Raw genomic sequence first — 21,441 nt, forward strand, 5'->3', positions numbered from 1 at the left:
ATATATATATATATATAAAATGACTACAGCAATGTAACCAACCCTGAATACCATGTAATTATAATGACCAAGTCTAGCCCCAGAAAAGAAATGGAAAAAATGTACCTCCTCTTTTTTGAAGAGGTGGAGACTATGGATGTGGAATATTGCATATGCTGTTAGACATGGTTGATATGTTGGTTAACTTTGCTGAACTGCTTTTTTTTCCATTTAAAAAAATTATTTGTTACAAGGGCTGGGTCAGTAGGTAGGGGAAGAGAGAAGGATGCATTGAGAAATGGTGATATAAAACCAAAATATAATATGAAAATTTGTTCTTAAAAAATACAAAAAAATCTGGGTAAACCATGCTCCTAGTATTTTTCTGATCTGCCAATTTAGTGACCATGTGAAAAAGAGAAATTAGGTTAGTCTGACATTACCTGCTCCTGTGGAAGCCATGTTAGTTCTTGGTAATCAGTACTTTCTCTTTTTAAAAAGATATTTATTAATTATTCTTTTAGAGTAATGTTAAAAATTGTGTGTCCCGGGAGCAGCTAGGTGGCGCAGTGGATAGAGCACCGGCCCTGGATTCAGGAGGATCTGAGTTCAAATCCGGCCTCAGACACTTAACATTTACTAGCTGTGTGATCTTGGGCAAGTCACTTAACCCCAACTGCCTCACTTAAAAAAAAATTATGTGTCCCCCCCCCCACATTAGAATGTAAGCTCCTTAAGGGCAGGGACTGGTGTTTGTCTTTCCTAGTCTCCCCAGCTGCTACTGCCTTCCTCTCTGAGCTTACCTCCTAAACACTTTGTATTTATCTTGTATGCAGTCTTCTCCCATTAGAACATGCACTCCTTAAGGATATATTGTCTAGTACAGTGGTTGCTGGGTCAAAGGGTATGAAGAATTTAATCACTTTTCTTGCATAATTTCAAACTGAAATCCACAACAGTTAGATTATTCCATAGATCCACCAATTAGGGTGGCTACCTGTCTTGCCACAGTTTTGCCAGAATAGACTACTTCCATCTTTGTTCTGTTTTTTGTTTTGTTTTGTTTTGGCCAGAGTTGAATGAAATGAGGTAAAGTCCTCAGAGTTGTTTTATAATGTGTACTTCTCTTACTATTCATTATTTGGAACATTTACAGTTTTCTAATCTTTTTAAAAAATTTTTTATTTTTTTAGGGACAATGAGGGTTAGGTGACTTGCCCAGGGTCACACAGCTAGTAAGTGTCAAGTGTCTGAGGTCGAATTGGAACTCAGGTCCTCCTGAATCCAGGGCCGGTGCTTTATCCACTGTGCCACCTAGCTGCCCCCCACCCCCAATCTTCTTTTAACAAACCATTCATATTCTTTGACCATTTATGTACTGGACAATGGCTCTTGGTCTTCTATGTGTTGATTCCATGTGTGTTCTGGATATATTAGACTTTCATCAGTGATATTGATGCAAGTATTTCCCCCCAGTTTACCATTTCTCTTTGAATTTTTTCTTCCTTGATTCATTCCCTGCGTATCACTTTAGATAGACTACTTTGTCTTTTTAGACAACTCCCCCTTTCCTTTCTTTTTGTAACTGCCTATTTTTGTCTCATTAGAATTTTATTCTTGAGAGCTCCCCATCTTCTTGATTGACTTCCCTAGCAGAATTGTAGGCTGTGGGAATCTATGTTTCCTCTTAATGCTCTGAAGAATGCTTGCTGCTTTCCCCAAATCTGCAGCTTATGGCAGCCTATTCTTTCCTCTATTTTAGATCACAAATTCTAAGATGGCATGGTAAAATTATATCTGGGGTTTTCATTATTATTCTACTAACCAACTTTGTTGGTAAAAATTAGATCCATACTGGAAGGTGGGTGAAGATATATATAGATGGCAAGCTTATATTTGCAGATGAGGGGCAGCTGGGTGGCATAGTGGATAAAGCACCGACCTTGGATTCAGGAGGACCTACATTCAAATCTGACCTCAAACACTTGACACTTACTAGCTGTGTGACTGTGGGCAAGTCACTTAACCCTCATTGCCCAGCAAAGAAAGAAAAAAAAATTTGCCGATGACAAAGCTGGAAGGGCCAGTTATCATACAGGATGATGCAGAACCCTGAAAGACTTCTGTGGGCTAGAATATTGTGCTAAAATCCAAGAAATGAACATTTAACACCTGTGTTTAAAGAATCATCTTGAAAGGTACAGGGTGGGAGAGGCACGGCTAGAAAGAAATTTGTCTCCCAAAATTCTGGAGGTTTTGATGCACTACAAACCCAGAATGAGTCCCCTCTGTGATGATGGCTACCAAAGAAACTAATGTGATCTTAGGCTTTGTTAAGAGAGTCATTCAGCGGGGCAGGTAGGTGGTGCAGTGGATAAAGTACCAGCCCTGGATTCAGAAGTACCTGAGTTCAAATCCGGCCTCAGACACTTGAATTTACTAGCTGTGTGACCCTGGGCAAGTCATTTAACCCTCATTGCCCTGCAAAAAAAACCCAAAACAAGATAGTCATTCATCGATGTAAAAAAATTATTAATAAATATATCAAATGTGGGAAATTTTATATAATTGGATTTATGAAAAATTATAAGCTTATATGAAAAATGATACATTTTGGAAAATTATAATTGGGCCATAAGTCCTGCCGCGGTTGCCATTCAAATGTAGAAATATTTTTGTTGACTGGGGCTAATTTGGGGGGGCCTAATCTGTGGATGACTAATCTGTGGATTTTTGACTATTTGGCTATCTGACTTCGTTAATTTAATGTGGGCCATTTATAAAGTTCCACCACACTGCTCCACTCCCAAATTGATAAGCACAGGATTAAGAAGGCTCTTAACTAAATAATCAAAGTAGAGTTTAGGTATGAGATACTATTTAAAATTATAAATACAGGGAACTAAAATGCACAACCTGACAGCATTGTGGTGTGTCTCTTTCCCACCTGCTGCGCTTTGAACTTCTTGAATACAATAAGGGCCTTAGCCGCCTCTCGCCTCAGGGCACGTTGCTCAGCTACTTTCTTCTAACTCCTCTTAATCTTCACTTTCTCCAACCTGTACCCTGTGCTGATTGCTTCTATGCTCTCTGCTGCCTGCTGGTCAGTCTGTCTTCTGCCGCCTTTGCTCCTAGTCCTGCGTTGCTGTTCCTCTTGTCCCACATCTCTCCTTTTTAATCTCGTCAGTTGCCCTCTTGACCTCTTCTCAGCCCCGTCTCCTTGTCCGAACCTCTCCGTCCTTGTCCGCTCTCGTTGGTCCGAACCTCTTCTCAGCCTCTCTTGTCTGCCCCGCGTCCGACCGAACCCCCTTTGTTGTCTAACTCCCAGGTCTATATATATACACCTTTTCTTCTCTCCACTCAAATCTCGGGGCTTCTTGCGCCCCCACAGACCAAGCTAATCCTCCAGCCAGGGCTGCGGCTGGTGGGGGGAGGGGTGCTCCAGCTTCACATGCCTCAGCACAGGCTACGCCAGAGTCCAGCATCTCTCGGATAGCTCCACTCAGGTCGGAGGGAACTGGGGGCTTCCCCCCCCCCCCCCCCGCAGCTGTCTGACCTGGCATCTTCTACAGCCCACAGGGCTTTATGGCTCAGCTGAAGCAGAGGGGGAGGGGAAGAGACCCTGAGGGCCTAAGGCTTTCTAATCTCAGCCTAAAGGTAGGGTCCCCAAATCAAAATAAATGTCCACATCGACAAGGCTCGTCCTTAAAGAAGAGATGAGAAAATGTACCTTCTTCCATTTGCAGACATGGGGTGCTCTAGGTATCATTCTTGGCTGATGCATTGGTTAGTTTTGTTGATTTCTCTCTCCCCTCCCTTTTTATTTTTTGTTACAAGAGATTGTTCACTGTGTAGGGGAAGGGGAGGGATGTATTTTGAAATGAAGGTAATATCAAAACAAAAGAAATCCTTAAACTTTTTTTTTTTTTACAGCCAATGGTAATATTAAAGTCTAGGAAAGGCATCATTCCATTATACTGTGCCCTGGTCAGATGACACCTAAAGTACTGTGGTCATTTCTGAGTGTCCTATTTTAGGAAGGACAATGAATAATAAACTTGGAAGTGTCATCAGAATGGTGATGGGCGATGATTTTATGCTTTATGAGGATCAGTTACAGGACTGAGGATATTTATCCTGGAGAACAAAAGACAGGGGGCACACAAGTATGTGAAGAGATGTCATCTGGAGGGATTAGATCTATTCTGCTTGGTCCTAGAGGGCAGAGAGCACTAGGAGGAAAGCATGGGAGTTACAAAGATGTGAATTTGAATTTAAGGAGGAAATTTTTCCAACTATCATAGATATCTCAGAGTGCAATGGGCTGACTTAGGAGGGGGGGGGTCCTTCCTCACTAGAGGTCTTCAAACAAAGGCTGGGGCAACACCTGTATATTGTTGAGGAATTCTTGTTCAAGATAGTAGGGACTAGCAATGGTCATATTATTATTAATAATAATCAGCATTTATATAGTGATTTAGGGTTTGCAAAGCACTTTACATATGTTATTTGATCTTCACAACAACTTTGGGAGGTGGGTACCATTATTACTCTCTCTTTACAGATGAAGAAAATGAGGAAGAGATGATTAGAAGGCCTCTGAATGCCCTTCCAACCCTGAATTTTGAAATTCCTTGTTATTTCTTCCATCTTTTTTTTTAACTTTATTTTTATTTTATTTTATTAGCGAGGCAATGGGGGTTAAGTGACTTGCCCAGGGTCACACAGCTAGTAAGTGTCAAGTGTCTGAGGCCGGATTTGAACTCAGGTCCTCCTGAATCCTTCTTTATCCACTGCACCACCTAGCTGCCCCCTGACATGTCTTAATGACAATTTCTTCCTTTAAAAGACCTCAGACACTTGACACTTACTAGCTGTGTGACCCTGGGCAAATCACTTAACCCTCATTGCCCTGAAAAAACTAAAAAAAAAAAAAGCCATGTCAGGGAACTATTAGCTTCTTTGCTTTGGACAGAGAGACAACTCCAGCCTATCCTTGCCTAATTGAAGTAGTCCATCACTGACATAAATCCATGATGTGTTTGGGAAATCTCATTCTTCGATTCATTCTCTATTTCCAGATGTTCTCTAGAACATGCCCATGATCACATGAATTCTATTTCTATCTCAGATGCTGTTCTCCTAAATGTTTTCCACTATGTTTACCCCTCTGGCTTCTGTATTTCCTCATGAGCATCACTTTTTGGCGGGGGGGGGGGGGGGCAATGAGGGTTAAATGACTTGCCCAGGGTCACACAGCTAGTAAGTGTCAAGTGTCTGAGGCCACATTTGAACTCAGGTCTTCCTGAATCCAGGGCCAGTGCCTTATCCACTGTACCACCTAGCTGCTCATGAGTATCACTTCTTAATAGCCATCCCACCACCTTACTCCTTTTTATTTACTACCCCTACCCCTTTCTGAATAAGACACACGTTTCCAGAGCCTTATCCTCAACCCACTAAGTCTCAGTGATTCCTGTCAAATAAAAATTACTTCCTTGCACTGGGCTCTTTAATTCTCGTTTTTTTTTTCTTACTCATGACACTAACACAGCGGGTCACAAGAGGTGCTATTAAATGGGGAGAGAGACAGGATCTGTGATTTCTTTAGTACAGGAACTGTTGGGTGAGGAGACTTTCCTTACCAATGTAGGCTGTCCTCTTGGGATCTTCAAGTTACTTAGGGTCGTGAGAGGTCAAGTGTAGGTTCACCCAGCTAGAATGTGTCAGGGGCAGGAATCAAACCTGGGCCTTAGTGGCTCTGAGACAGCCGCTCATTAACTATCACTTCCCATAAATGCATCTGTTGTTTTTTTTGGTGAAGCAATTGGGGTTAAGTGACTTGCCCAGGGTCACACAGCTAGTAATTGTTAAGTGTCTGAGGCCGGATTTGAACTCAGGTCCTTCTGAATCTAGGGCCGGTGCTCTATCCACTGCACCACCTAGCTGCCCCTAATGCATCTGTTTTTATTGTCAGAAAACCTGACTTCACAGAATATGAGGGGACGGGAAGGGGGTTGCTGTTTTTATACCTTGTCTTAGGTATGCCAGCCTTTTCCTGCTGCGGCAGGGCCATCTCACCTTGCATGGCCAATGCTACTGTTATATCTCCCAACTATAATTTGTTGAGCCTTCCTTGGACAGAACGGGTCTCTTTACCTCTGAAATTATGTCCAGCAGTGGTGTTAAATAGAATCAGGGACCACTAATCCATATGTAAGGATCCCTGTGAGCAGCATATTGACTTTATTTTAAAATGTAATATTATCTATGTTTTATTACATTTTAATCTATTTAATGAAATATTTCCCAATTACATTTTCATCTGGCTTGGACAACATTTAGCAGTGGGGGCGGGGGGGGGGGAGTGTCACACGAAGGGTCTGATGCTTGACATTTCAAGTGTATAGCAAACTAATCATACTAAGAGGTCAATAGGAGCAGAAAATCTCACCTTTATCTCACAGATGAGGAAACTGAGGCCCAGACAGGTTAGTTGACATGGCTGAAGTCAAATGGAAAGTCAGAGGAAGGGTAAGTCTCCTGATTCCTAGTCCATTGCTTTATTCTTTTTTTTTTTTTTTTGGGGTGGGGCAAGGAGGGTTAAGTGACTTGCCCAGGGTCACACAGCTAGTATCAAGTGTATGAGGCAGGATTTGAACTCAGGTCCTCCTGAATTCAGGGCCGGTGCTTCATCCACTGTGCCACCTAGCTGCCCCCCCATTGCTTTATTCTTACCAAACAATACTTCCCTCCTCCCAGCCCCACCACCACAGAGGAAATGGGGAGAATTTCTAGGAGCAGGAACACTTCTCAACTTGGTTTCTGAGACCCAAGACAGGCAAAGAGAGAGACCTTTAATCTGAAGGAAGTGAGCACCCCAGCTCTTCAAGATAACAAATGGTGGTGTCTTGAAATTAGTAGTGATATACTTGGATTTGGGGAGGAGATGGCTTCTCAGATTAGAGTGGAGTATGCCAACCTGCTATGACCCTGATAAAGAGATTAGCTATCTATTTCACTGGAAGGAGCCATGGAGTGGGGAAGGCCAGACACAATTTATTTCTTCTGTCCTCAGAGGCAGGAAAAAGAACACTGGGAGTACCAACCATCCCATTCTAGTCAGGAGGTGGTTTCCTTCTTCCACTTCCATTTCTATGGCGAGAACCCTAAACCATCTCACCTCTGCTCTGCCATCATAGATTTGCTCCCAGGGAGGTTTTCTGCAGACAAATCATTTAACTCCTCTGAATTCTAGCTTCTGGCTCCCAGATTTCCAGCTCCTAAAAAACAGGGCTGATAGCTCTCTGTGCAGGGAACGACAATAATGGCTTTAGGAGAGCTCTAAGCACATCACACCAACCAGTTAGGTTCTTTCCATTAGGCTTTAAAAGTCTCACCAGACAGAATTGGTGACATCATAGTGCTAATCTGGGTATATTCCATTGCAGAAACAGATTTAGGGTTTGGTGGATTTATCTTGTTGGGCACAGTGTTTGTCCTACCTCAACTATATCAGAAGCCTTGGGAGGAAAAAGATCTCCAGTGCCCTTTGAACATTAGTGAACTCAACAGACCTTTGTGGTTTTACACTACATAAAGCATTATGCTTGGAGTCAGAAGACCTGAGTTCAAGTCTCGACCTTAGTATTTTTTAATGGTGTGACTGTAAGCAAGTCACTAAACTTTTCTGTATATATTTTTTCATTTGTAAAATGGAGACAATCCTTGCTATGTGTTAGCGGTGCAGGTACTCGTTGAATGATTGATCTAAGATCTAAGTCTGAGATTTCACTGTACCCAATGATGTTGGTTTTGCCTCTTTCCTACTCAGAAGTCCCCTCTAGCCAGACACAAGCAATCACCCATGACCTAAATAAATGTCCTCTTTATTTTACCAAATATAATTTATCAGTTAAGTTGACACTTGTCAATTCAGTTATAGCAACTATAAATAATTCTCTTAAGACACAATTCTGGAACTTTTTAAAGAATACAAGAGTAAACCAACATTGCTCCTTGCAGCCAGGTCTAAAGTACATGCACAGTTGGGGGAAAAAAACCTTGGATGCATTTGCACTTTCAGTGATATTCCCTCATTCCACAGCTCCTCTTTCTTCCCCTCTCAGAGAAGGCCACATACCTAGGACCTGAGGGAGAGGGGGAGTCCACTCACTGTCCCAAGTGGGACTCTGTGGATGAGGGAAAGATGAGTTGGATAAGTTGGCCAAACTGGGAAGTGAAGCTGGAAGAGGGATGGCCTCAGGAAGGGGTTTGTTTTGCTGTTTGTGTAGAGAGGAAAGGAGAGGATAGTAGAGGAATGGGGGGGGGGAGGTCAGGCAGGGGAAGCAGAGAAGACAAGTCCAAGCAGTGATGAATTAGCTTTGCTGGACACAGCCCAGAGTAGGCAGATGACCATGGAAGTCACTTCCAACTAGGGTTCTGATTTTAGGATGAGGGATTGGGAATAAAGAAAATTCAGTGGAAGGTCCCAGTGATGAGACTGGTATCAATAAGAGATGGGGCTCCTGCCTAAGCAGCCCCTAGGAGGACAATCCAGGAGATGGGGATAGGAGAATTTGGGAGTGTAGGTGAGACTGGTTTCTCCTTTACCCACCATCCTCTTGGCTAGGAAAGAAGATTTTGTGGGGTGCCCTAGAACAAAGAAGCTGAGCGACACCATCCAAATGTATCCAAATGCCCAGAAACATACTTGCATGAGTGTATGTGTGCAGTTTTCCCCAGATTCCTGATCTGGTCCAGAGCAATACATGGTGGAGATGCTGAGAACCCCAGTTTCCTTCCAATTCCCCTGTATCAGGCAGAGAAAAACAGCAGCAACTGCATGAGGTCCAGACTACCGATTCTGGGTCCTCTTGGGTGCCCAATGGGCAGGATCCTAAGAGTTGAGGGATGGGAGTGTGAGGAGGGGCAATTAGGCTCTTTCTGGCTTCAGCAGTCATCCACCTGGGAGAAAAGCCAAGAACCCTGATGGAGGAAGCAGGTTGGGCACCTTGGTTGTGGTCAGGGCTGGGAAGAGGTAGGAGTGAAAACAAAGGGGGAAAAGGGAAGACTAAGTTTGGTGAAGCTCAGATTCAAGAAGCCCTCTCTCACTGCCAAGGTCAAAGGCAGGTTCTATCTATGAGACCAAAGGAAGTGGGGAGGCAAGGCTTTAGGTAGCAAAGAGATGATGATGTAGGAGAAAAAAATCAGCTTCCTGGGGGGCTGGTCTGGGAGAAGACTGTTCTTCTAGGCTTTGTACACAGTGAGTCCTCAATAAATATTTGCTGGATAAATGAATAAATGAATGAAGGAATGCTCCAAGACAGAAGCTGAGGGGAAGGAACATGACCGGAGAGGGTGGAGGGGGGAGATGAGAAGGGGAAGTGCTGCTTAGGAAACCACAGAGCTTTCCTGGGTTGACTCAGTGTGATTTTAAACACAGAGGGAGAAGTAGAACTTTTTCCCCCAACTCTCAAACCATAGAACCAGTTCCTGACCCAGCCCCTTGGCTTGCACTCAGGGGGCAGGGTGTGCTCAAACACGGACAAGGGAGTGGGTAAAATGGATGGGGGAGAGGGAGGAAGGGACATTCAGCCTGTTGTTTGAGCCCTGAGAGGATGTGGGTATCAGTATTTGAATGACTGGAAGAATTTGTGGCTGGTAAAGGGCAACCGAGCCACTATCTGCTTCTTCCAGGGAGTGTTAGACAATTGGAGAACAGTGGGATGGGTTACTGGCGGTACTTAAGAGTTATGAGTGAGGGAGATACCAGAATGAGAGCAGGTACCCCGCCTCACTCTCTTTAGGGGTGGTTCAGATTTCAGCAGCATAAAAGAGGGCTAAGGAGCATCTGCTCCCCACTCAGCTCCTTTCTTATGATCCATTTTCAAGGAAATAAGGGGATGATTTCATTATCCCCACCAGCCAACCCAAAAAGCCAGAGCCCCCCACAAAAGGCTCCCTATTAGTCAAACATGGAGGTTGCTGAGGTTGGACTCCCTGTCCCTATTTCCCAGAAAGATGTCTCCTGTCCTGCTTGGAGGCACCCACCATGAAATTGCACTTGGTGATTGTCTCAAAATTGACTCATGCTGTTTGTCTCAGTCAATCTAACCTTCCTAAATGCTCACTGTACAAACTCGGCTCGACATATTAAAAATTCCCATTGAAAATAATGAGAATTCAATATCAAAGTGAAGTCCTAGAAGGGAAGATGGGGAGAAAACCAAAAAGAAATGAAATCAAATACAAGGTGATGAGGATGGAAGGGCGGAAGCTAGTCCCCGACATCTGTGTCTCGGTCCCCGATGAGCCAGAGAACGTGGAAGCTGAGCGCCAGGAGGCCGGTCCCTAGCAGGTCACCCAAGGCTGTCAAGTATGGGATGGAGAAGTTGTCTGGGTCCAGACCCCGACCCCACATCCAGTGCACCATCCAGTCTGCGATGTATAAAAGGATCAGCACCTGAGAAGAGAAGGGAGACGCAGCTGCATGAAACCTGTCGCTTGAGGCCAGCCCATTTGGTCCACTACTAGAAGGCTTAGGTGGCCAGGCCTCAGAGAATCAAAATCTTTAGCTTCAGACCATGCTGTCCAATCCTTTGCCTCTCCACAATCCCTCCCTCACCTCCACTCCCTTTGCCCAACATTACAAATACCGCCCTGGACAGGAGGGTAGCAATACCAATCTGGAAGTAAGTCTAAAACAGAAATGTTGTAAGCATCTTATGTTAAAAAGGGCAGGGCTTTTATTTAAGGTACTGGGGTGTAACAGCTGTTTAGGTCGCTGTCCTGAAGTAGGATTGAAGAGAGAGCTTAGTACTGGGACCCAGCTGTTATGGAAGAAAATAGCAAGTGCTAATCAATCAACATGAATCTTGCTTAACCACCCTCACAACCACCCCTCCCCTTCCCAACATAAAAACATACCCAATCTCCCCCATCCTTAGAAAATTCTCAGTAGATATTATCATTCCCTAAAACTATCGTCCTTTGCCCTTCCTCAGCCAAACTCTCAGGGGAAAAAATGGTCTACACCTGTTGCCAACACATTCTCTCTTCTCACTCCTGGGCTCATCACTCAACTGAACCTGATTTCTCCAACATTACCCAATGATCCCTTAATTGTCCAATCTGCTGGCCCCTTGTCTGTCCTCATCTTTCTGAACTTCTTGGCAGCATCTGACTCTGATGATCACCTTCTTCTAGATACTCTATCCTCTCTGAGTTTTCATGCCACCAGTCTCGACTGGCTCTCCTCCTATCTGTCTGGCCTCTGTTCAGTTTCCTTTGTGGGATCAAAATGCCCACTGACTGCTGCTAGGCTTGAAAGCTTGATCCTGGACCCTCTTCTCTTCTCTCTCTACACACTCTCCTCCTCCTCTGTGCATTCAGTGATCATTTCTACATAGATTATTCCCAGATTTATCTATCCTGCTGATTTATATAACCCTAAGCTCTGGACCTGCATCACCAACTGGGTACTGGACATTATAAAATGGATGTCCTATAGGCATCTCAAAATCAACCTGTCCAAAACAGAACACATTATCTTTCTATCTGGACATCACCATCCTTCCTGTTGTGCAGGTTCGTGACCCTGGTATTCTCACCCCATACATCCAATCAGCTGCCAGATCTGGGCATTTCTACTTCTACAATAACACCCTCCCCTCTCTGCCAACTTTCTAGGGCACAGATTTGGTTTTTATACATTTCAGGCCCACTTAGAGCACAAGGTAAATCGGCAGCATTCTGAGGCAATTTAGGATGAACAAGTAACATCTTTCACAGTAGAGGGAGGGGTAGAGGAAGGGAGAATTATCCGAGAGAAAAGGGAGGACTCTGGGGGAGTATCTGCCAAGCAGCTGGCAGGGTCTGTTTGTTACTGGAATGAGAAGACATTCCTGTTCAAGGGCAGGAGACAAGGAGAGGTGAGCAACTACTTTTACAATTATGAAAGAGGACCCTTCAGATGAAACTTCAGGGTTTAAGTAATATAATTAAATAATAATAACAATAACTAATAATGGCTAACATTTCTATAGCTAATAATAGCTAACACTTCTATAGCACTTACAGTGCCAAGCACTGTACTAAGTGCTTTATAATTACTGCTTCATTTGATCCTTGCAACAACCCTGGGAGGTAGGTGCTATTATTACCACAAAACAAAATTCTGGCCATTCCTGAAAATCTAGCTCAAATGTTACCTACTTCAAGGTCCCTTCACTGATGACCTCGGCTGGAAAAATCCCTCCTTACTTTGCACTCCAATAATGGAATTCAATCCGATACAAGACACTTCTACCACACTGTCTTGTATTGTAGATATCTTTGTTTCTTACATCTTCCACTGGACTATAAATAACTAGAAAGTAGGAGCTGTCTCAGGCCAATGAAAATTATCTTTTCCCTCAAGTTTCTCACAGATTTTGCCTAAAGCTTTGAAACAAAATTATTAGTTTACATTCCTTTATTCCTAGCACTCACCATGGTGACTTGCACATTGTTGATGATTAATAAATACTTATAGGATGGAATAAGATATCTTTGCTTAATTGAATCACTTATGAGCACTTGCTATTTTACATTCATCACATTTGCAAGTTTCTGTCTAGAATGAATTCAGTGATGCTAAGTTGAGAGCTCTGAGTGAAGGCCTTTTCACATTCTTGACACTTATAGTCTCTCCTCAGTGTGAGTTCTGTGATGTTGAATAAGTAATGAGCTCTGATTGAAGCTTTTCCCATATTCACTGCACTTACATGGTTTCTTTCCCATGCGAATTTTCTAATGTTGAATAAAGGATGAGCACTGATTGAAAGATTTCTCATATTCTTGATATCCATAGGGTTTTTCTCCTGTATGAATTCTCTGATGTTGAATAAATTGGGAGCTCCAACTGGAGTCCTTTCCACATTTATTACATTTATAGGGTTTTTCTCTAGTATGGATTCTCTGATGTTGGCTAAGCAGTGAACTACACCTAAAGCTTTTCCTGCGTTCATTACTTACAGGTTTTTCCCCCCAGTATAAGTACTCTGATGTTCAATATGGACTTTGTTTGGGGAACTTGCTTATGGCATCTCCTTCCTTTACTCTCTCTCTGATAGGTGATGGGACTTGAGGTCACACCCAAGTTTTTCCTATATTTATTATATTCCTTGTCTCTTTTTCCTCTGACAATTTCCTTGGACCAATTTTCAGTCACTTGGCTGGAATATTTCTTTTGGGAAGGGGATGTCTTCAAAATCACTCTTTCAGGGCTTCTCTGATGATTCTTTATGTTTTTTTTGATACATAACACCAGGGTCCTGAGAGGTATTCTTTGAGGCTATTTCTGAAGTTGTTCCATGTGAGTCTATAGCCTCTGAAGAGCTCACTTTTTCATATGAATGCTTGTCCTCAGTGAATACCCTGAGATCTGAGCAGGAGTCCCTTGTGGTCTTTCTTTTCAGTTCCTTGAAAATCTAGGACCATAGTTCTTTCCCTTGCTGCAGCTGGGAGATCAGGTTTGGAGGTTGTAAAGCCTTTGTTGTTCAGTTGTTTTCAGTCGTGTCTGACTCTTCCTGACCCCATTTTGGTTTTTTTTTTTGGCAAAGATACTAGACTAATTTGCCATTTCCTTCTCTGGCTCATTTTACAGATGAGGAAACTGAGGCTGAGTTAAGTAACTTGTCCAGAGCTCATATCTAGTGCAAGGCCCAGTTGTGGTCCTCTGCCTCCACCTAGGGTAGACAATGGTGGTGGGGCATTTCTCCAAGACCCACTTCAAGGCTGTAGAGTCTCATAAAAACTATGATTCTTATGGGGTCCCTGGTCCCAGGACTACAAGGACGCTAGGGATTTTTCAAAGCCTTGTCCACTTCAAGGACAGTCCATTCAACAAATACCTACTATGTACAAAGCACTGTGCCAGGAACTGATGATACAAAAAGAGATATCACCAAGACCCTGCTTCTCAAGGAACTTGCGATCTCCTACGGGAAAATGTGTACACAAAAAGCTATGATACCAGAGACAGTGAAATCAGCAGAAATTGAGGCAAAGTGCTATGGAGAAATCTGAGGAGGGAGAGAAAACTTTCACTTGAGGGAGACAAGGAAGGTCCCATGGATAGGAGAAAGAGCACTAGGCTTGAAATGAGAAGAGTAGGGTCTTAGTGGAGGCTCTTATACTGACTAGTTATGTATCCTTGGATAATGCACTCTCCATTCTGGGCCTCCATTTCCTCCTCAGTAAAATGATGATCTTGGACAACTGAGGCAGGGTGGCTCAGTGGATAGAGCACTGGACTTGGAATCTGGAAGACTCCTCCGATGTTTAGATGATGAGATTCTAGGCTCATAGATTTCGAGCTAGAAGGGACCTCACAGAAGAAGAAACTGAAGCTAAAAGAGATGGACCAACTGGTCTGAGGTCACAGCAGTTGTAAGGGGCAGATCTTGGATTCCATCCCAGAGCCCCTCTCTCTTCTGGTGCCGTGTTACCTGCCTCGGGATCCCAAGGACCCCTGCCTGCTCTAGCTCCATGTTCTGTGACTGACTATGGGAAGCTTATCTGCCATTGTTTCAAACACTTTGTTTCTAGTACTCGAAGGTCCATAACCAGGATAGTTAGAGGAGCCACAGAGATCACTAACCAAGGAGAGTGTGCCAGGGAGAATGACAGAATGGGAAGAAGCAATTCTTCAGACTGGAGATGTGAGGAAGAAGGAGCGGGTAACATTAGGGAGGTGTTTAAGAGTGGGTAGAGGAGACACAGGGAGAGACATAAACACCCCTTTTCTCAAATGTGGTTGGCGATGGAAGTGTCACATCCCATGATCTCTTTTGAACCTAAACTCTTTAATTTTCATTATCAAATGAGATAATACGTAAAGTGCTTTGCAAACCTTAAGGAGCTAAATAAATGTTGCTGGTGTTTAGTCATTTTCAGTCATGTCCAACTCTTTGTGGCCCCATTTGGAGTTTTCTTGGCAGAGATAGTGGAGTGATTTGTCATTTCCTTCTCCAGCTTGTTTTACAGATGAGTAAACTGAGGAAAACAGGGTTAAGTGAGTTGCCTGGGGTCACACAGCTAGTAAGTGTTTGAGGCCAGATTTGAACTCACAAAGATGAGCCTTCCTGACTTCAGGTCTGGCACTCTATCTTTTGTGCCACCTAGACGCCCTATATAAAAGTGAACTATTATTTTTTCTTTCTCTGCAGAGAAAGGCAGCTGGAGTTGAAAGTACCTTCGTTCAGATCTCTCATTACTCCTTATTTGGGCAGATTCCTCATTTGTAAAATGACTGGGTAAACTGCAAGGTCCCTTCCTAATCTATGCTAACTGAAATCGCTCTTGCTGTAATTCACAAGGACCTAGGCTTGTCATTTTGTGTGACTGCCATCTGGGGAGAGAGGCCCTTCTCAGGGTGGCCTCTGACATTCCTTCTCTCAATCAGCTCTAGGATTCTGAGAGCGGGATGGAGGTTGTTAACCAATTTTCAGTATCATCACTGGCAGCATCGGGAGAATTACCATTTGCAAAGCCACTGCCGTCACTACTCATGGTCATCAACATCTGATTAAGTCCAAGCTTCCTTCCCTCATGCAGTCAAGCGTGGGCTCAGGAAACCAGAACTTATTTTTAACATTTGCTGTAGCACAATAGGATTAGGAAGTGAAGATAGCTAAAAGATTGTGGCCGACTGGTACAAAAACAAGTTACATTTGGGTTACTTGTTGCTCTGGATAACTTTAACTGTGTGACCTTGGTCAAATCCTTTCCCCTCCTCTGCATCTCAGAGTGGGGTGGGCTAGACAGTCTTGAAGATCCCTTCTAGGTACAAATCCTATGATATGTGTCTCTGCCTCCCCTTTCATCCCCTTCCTGTACCTAACTGGCAAGGCTTGTATCCCTTGGGCATTCTGGACTTTGCTTATCATTTGGATTCTCTAAATAGTTAAGCATCAGTGTGAGAACTAGGTGGGTTTTAAACATCTGGGTTCAAATACAGACACCAGAGAGAGATTTACTTTGTAAATATTGTGGTATGAAAATTGCATCCCCAGGGCCCTTAGATGAAGGAACTGGATGTCTGAGCTGTAGGCATGGCCCACTGCTCTTGCCCTCCGTCCATTGCCCATGGAAGCCAGGAGTCCCCCTCACTCCAGAGAGCAGTCTTGCTGCTGTGCCACAGCCCTCTCTGCTGTCCTTGGCCAACCACTCGTAACCTCACACCCTTCTTGGCAGCTGCAGAGGAAACCCATATAAAGAGAGTGGTTGAAAAGCTGGAGGACCATGTCCTGGGGAAGGGAATGCAGCTGTTCCCACATTCCAGCCAGCGACTTGTGTAGAACACAAGGAAAGTAACCAGGAAGGAACATTCAGAGAGGATAAGGCATCAAGAGCTATTGGGAATTAGCACCCTCTCCCAACTCCCCTTTGTTGTTGTTCAGTCACTCAGTTGTGTCCAACTCTACATGACCCCGTGGACTTTTGTTTATGGGGTTTTCTTGACAAAGATACTGGAGTGGTTTGCCATTTCCTTCTCCAGTGTTTCCCCATTTTGCAGTTGAAGAACTGAATCAAATAGGGGTTAAATGACTTGCCTAGGGTCACACAGCTAGTAAGTATCTGAGGTCGGATTTGAATTCAGGTCTTCCTGATTCTAAGCCTAAGTGCTCTATCATTTGTGCCACCTAGTTGCCCAACTCCCTTGTGTGAGGTACAAAGAAGTCAGTCTCCCCAAGATGGTCCCAACAGGGCCATGGGCTCATTTTCCTGACCCAGGCCAAAGTTAGTAGAAAATGAAAAAAAATTTTAGGAGTCAAGATACCTGGGTTATTTTCATCTCTCTTTCTTCTATCTCTCTCACAGTGCCTTGGTGTCTACCACTTTGGGTAGATATGCCTGTTTGTGTCTATGTATGTGGTTCTGTGTGTCTGTGTTTGGGTGTCTGAATGTGTGTGTGTGTGTGTGTGTGTGTGTGTGTGTGTGTGTGTGTGTGTGTAGGACTTCTGGGGAGCAGTACAGGAAGCACAGTGTGGGACAGCAAATCATGGTCCTTACCTTAGATCTTTATCCTCTCTAAAGCTGGGAAGAAACAGCCCCCAGAGAAAGTACCAGCCCAGTAGGGAAGCCGGTAGCCCTGTAAGCTCCCCTTCCCCATTCTCCCCTAGCAGCCCCATACCTGGAGCAGTGCAGCTGTCATGTAGAAGATGATGAAGATAAGGGTCAAGGTGGTGTGCCCACCCTGCATGCAGCTGATGGTGTAGAGGAACACCAGGTGTCCAGGCACCACAAGGAGGAACAGGACTCGGGCTGAGCGTGAATTCACATCTGGGGAACAAGGGGGAAGACAAAGCTGGATGATCAAGAAACCTTCCTGTGAGGTCCCTCCACAAAAGAAGGGGAAATTCAAGGTGGTCAAGGGAGCCTAGGCCACCCGGCTTGCCTCAACAACATCAAGTAACTGGCTCTCTGACCCAGAGATACTTAACACCTCTTTTATCTACATTCCACCAACCTCAGGTCTTCAGGATTCCTGGGGAAATGAGAAGAGTCTAACCTACCACAACATATGGTTTCTCCTGACCATCTGGGCACCTTGGCTCAATCTGATCCTCAAGGGATGTTCCCAGTATCTAGCAATAAATTAGGCCTCTCAGTACTGAAGACTGTCCTTATCATGAGGAAAATCTTCCTAACACTGAGAGAAGTATAAAAACAGAATGGGTTGCTTTTAGGGGAATGGGCTCCTTTGTCACTGGAAGGAAGGTCTTTTTCCTGGATGAACACTTGTTGGGGATATAAGCTGATGGGATCCGTTGTTTGAGTAGGGGCTGGACTCCCTGAACTCTGATTTGAACCTGAAGTTTATGAATCAATCATTTGTCTCTGTGTCTCAAGTCTGGGAAGTACCCAAAAGTCTAGAGAAGGGAGCTTTACCAGGACTGAAGAAAGTGGTGCAAGGGCTAGGGCAGCGCCGGGGCGCTGTCTCTGAGCTTTCCCCTGGCATCCCGTTCATGTGCAGGTAGGTGGAGATTCGACTGGCCTGGACCGCCACCAGATTGCCTCCAACACCTGCAGAGCCAGAGAGGGGTTTGAAGGTGAGGAAATGGAAACCTTGTCCCTCACTTCCAGGAAGACTTCCAGGCTGACTCATCCCCAAGCTCTCTCCCCCTCCTCCACATTTGGGGGCATACATTATATCTGCATGCTCATGTATCCTTAAGCAGGCAGGCAGGTTTCCAAAGTAAACAGGTACATTTGCAGATTTCAAACACCTTTCTTTCTTATTAGTGCTGTCTATCAGCCTTAGGAGACATGAATAGGTTCTGTAATATCTCAGAGCAATGCTTCTGATCTTCCATAAAAGTAGAAATAAATAGAAAAAAATATAAAAAGAAAAAAGCATGTCCTAAGAGATTCCAGAGTTAGGCCATATGTCTATGCCTCAAATCAGGAGCCCACAAACCAGTAGCTCCAGGGCCCTATCATCCTGTTACCATGATATCTATCTATCTATCTATCTATCTATCTATCTATCTATCTATCTATCTATCTATCTATCTCATACCACATATATACCATATATATGTGTATATATATATATACACACACACACACACACACACGCACACACACACACATATATATATGTATGTGTGTATATATATATTTGCGGGGCAATGAGGGTTAAGTGACTTATCCAGGGTCACACAGCTAGTATCAAGTGTCTGAGGCCAGATTTGAACTCTGGTCCTCCTGAATCCAGGGCCAGCGCTTTATCTACTGTGCCACCTAGCTGCCCCAGTGTTTATATTTTTAAATACAATCAAATTTTACTTTAAAATGCAAATATCATTTTTAGCTCAAGAGACACATGAAAGCAGGCAGCTGGCCTAAGGGCAATAGTTTCCTGACCCGTCGCTCTGTGAACAGGCCTAACTCTCATAACTTCAGAGTATCCAGTCTGACATCTAGAACTGAGAACTAAGGATCTCTTCTAGGAAATGAATCCCAATGAGTTTATTGAAATCACTGTTTAAAAAATCAAAATCAAAACATAGATCTTTTTTTTTTTTGGGAGGGGCAATGCGGGTTAAGTGACTTGCCCAGGGTCACACAGCTACTAAGTGTCAAGTGTCTGAGGTCAGATTTGAACTCAGGTCCTCCTGAATCCATGGCCGGTGCTTTATCCACTGTGCCACCTAGCTGCCCCCTAAATCACTGTTTTGTTTTTTTTTTAAACGACTTAGTCCTTTCCCTCAAAGCAGCTGACACTGGGAGCTCACCATTAATCACTGGAGTGAAGACGGCCATGCCAGCAAAATTGGGGTCAGAGACAGTCTTGTCCAGGATGAGGCCTCCAACACTGTGGGGACATAAGAGATGAGCAGGTATACAGATACATTCAAGACACTTGCTTTGGCCTTTGGGAGGTACGCCCTTGATTTCAGAAGGGAACAGACCAGGTGGCTTCCCAGAGTCCCTCGTTTTTTAGTCACTACCCCACCAGTGCCAGGACAAGGATCACAGCATCACAGATATGGAGCTACTATGGATCTAGTTTCATTGTGGTACCCACTAAGCCACACCAATGCTAGGCCAGCCACTTCCTACCTTTCCTCCCCCTTTCCCCCACCACTCCTACCTCCCTCATCATCTTTAGGAAAGAAAGTGCCACCCAAAAGTCCCAGCTACTATTAACCTCGGTCTCCTGTCTTTACCCCCACCCCTCCAGGGCCTGAGCATAAAGATTCTGGTGGGGCCATGGACTTAAGGGGAGGGCTTGTCCTTGGAACACAGACCCTACCTGCTGATGGCCATGGCAATGATGACTGGCTCCCAGCCCGAGTACAACACCTCCCGAGTGGCTGGGCTCCTCTTGGCTAGGACCACCCAAACAGGCAGCAGAGCCACAAAGAAGGCACACACCAGAGGGTTGATGTACGGCCGGCCCTCTGGGGAGAGGCAGAAAGGGGGTGGTGAGTACTGTCACCCCTGGCCCCACATCCCTCTTTCCACTAGGGAGAATGGGGGTTCTTTGGCTAAAGTTACTGTTCTCTGAGACTCGGGATAAGAACAGTTTTTTTGAGAGAGGGCTCAAAGGCATCTCAGAAGAATGATCAATTATGCCAGGTGGCTTAGTTTTACTTTTTTTTTAGTTTGAATTCAACTGTCATCACTTCTTCAAATTAGTAATAATGACAATGATAATCATTGTTATATCTGTGTTTATTATCATCTATATTTGTTTGGTCTTTTTTTTTTTTAGTGAGGCAATTGGGGTTAAGTGACTTGCCCAGGGTCACACAGCTAGTAAGTGTTAAGTGTCTAAGGCCGGATTTGAACTCAGGTACTCCTGACTCCAGGGCCGGTGCTCTATCCACTGCGCTACCTAGCTGCCCCGTATTTGGTCTTTTTTACTTTTCAATGCACTTTTTTTTTTTGGTGGGGCAATGGGGGTTAAGTGACTTGCCCAGGGTTACACAGCTAGTGTCAAGTGTCTGAGGCTGGATTTGAACTCAGGTACTCCTGACTCCAGGGCTGGTGCTCTATCCATTGCGCCACCTAGCTGCCCCTCAATGCACTTTCAAGTAAGTTATCTCATTTGAATCTTATCATCATCATCCTAGCTTACATTTATATGGTGCTTTACTTCATTTGATCAAGACCTCTGTGAGGCAGGCAGTATGAATCCCATTTTATACATAAACTAACCATGATGGGGACTGGGGAGTGGTGGTGAGGGTTAGGGGCACTGACCAAGATCATTCAGCTCTCTGGACTCCTTCGGCCTACATACTCCCAAGGTTCTGCTCCTACCCCTGGATCTAAGAACATCCTCTTTTGGTTCCTCTGTTCAAGGACAGTGATAAACTTCCTTAATTCTATCCCAGCTCAGGGTCCAATCTCAATATTCTTAAGCCCGCAGCAAGATCACAGATTTAGGGAGCTGAAGGGGTCATCTAATCCAACTTTAACTGTCACTTCTGTTTTATATGAGGAAACTCATATAACCTGCTCCAAGTTACACAGGCCATTAAGAATCAGAGGCAGGGTTCAAAGCCAGGTCCTCTGACTCTGAATCCAGGGTTTTCTCAGTGCACCACCTCCTCATTGATACTTAGATCAATACTCAGGTCTTTCTGGCTGTCTTACACATTAATCCTCTCCAAGAACTCCAGCTATACATTCCATCTCACCTCCGCACTTGGTCTCCTTTGTTTGAAATGCATTCCATCCTTCACTCTGCCTTCCATAATCTCTGGTTACCACTGAGGCTCAGCTCAAGTGCTACTGTCTGCATAAGGCCATTGCTGGGCCCCTTCATTGTGCTCCCAGGTTATCTTGTATCTGTTTTGTCTGTGTCTACACAAACACATATATCACCTCTTCTGTTTTAATGTAAAGTCCTTGAGTCAAGGGATTCTTGGCCTTCCTGGGGTCTAGAACAGCACCTGGCAG

At 44.3% G+C, this 21,441-nt stretch overlaps 1 protein-coding gene across 2 annotated transcripts in view; it reads right to left on the reverse strand.

Moving 5' to 3' along the window:
- Positions 1-7,847: 7,847 nt before the first annotated feature.
- SLC41A1 (solute carrier family 41 member 1) overlaps positions 7,848-21,441 on the reverse strand; it is a 39,543-nt gene continuing 25,949 nt past the window's right edge. For both annotated transcript variants that reach the window (XM_044005389.1, XM_044005388.1), the window contains exons 8-12: positions 19,787-19,934; positions 19,266-19,345; positions 17,917-18,051; positions 17,159-17,307; positions 7,848-10,444 (exon numbers count right to left, since the gene is read on the reverse strand). In XM_044005389.1, the coding sequence (XP_043861324.1) occupies positions 10,259-10,444; positions 17,159-17,307; positions 17,917-18,051; positions 19,266-19,345; positions 19,787-19,934 (698 nt within the window). In that variant the 3' untranslated portion in view covers positions 7,848-10,258. The remainder of the gene's footprint in view (positions 10,445-17,158; positions 17,308-17,916; positions 18,052-19,265; positions 19,346-19,786; positions 19,935-21,441) is intronic.

Source organism: Dromiciops gliroides, chromosome 4, assembly GCF_019393635.1.
Source record: "Dromiciops gliroides isolate mDroGli1 chromosome 4, mDroGli1.pri, whole genome shotgun sequence".
Classification (NCBI taxonomy): Eukaryota; Metazoa; Chordata; class Mammalia; order Microbiotheria; family Microbiotheriidae; genus Dromiciops; species Dromiciops gliroides.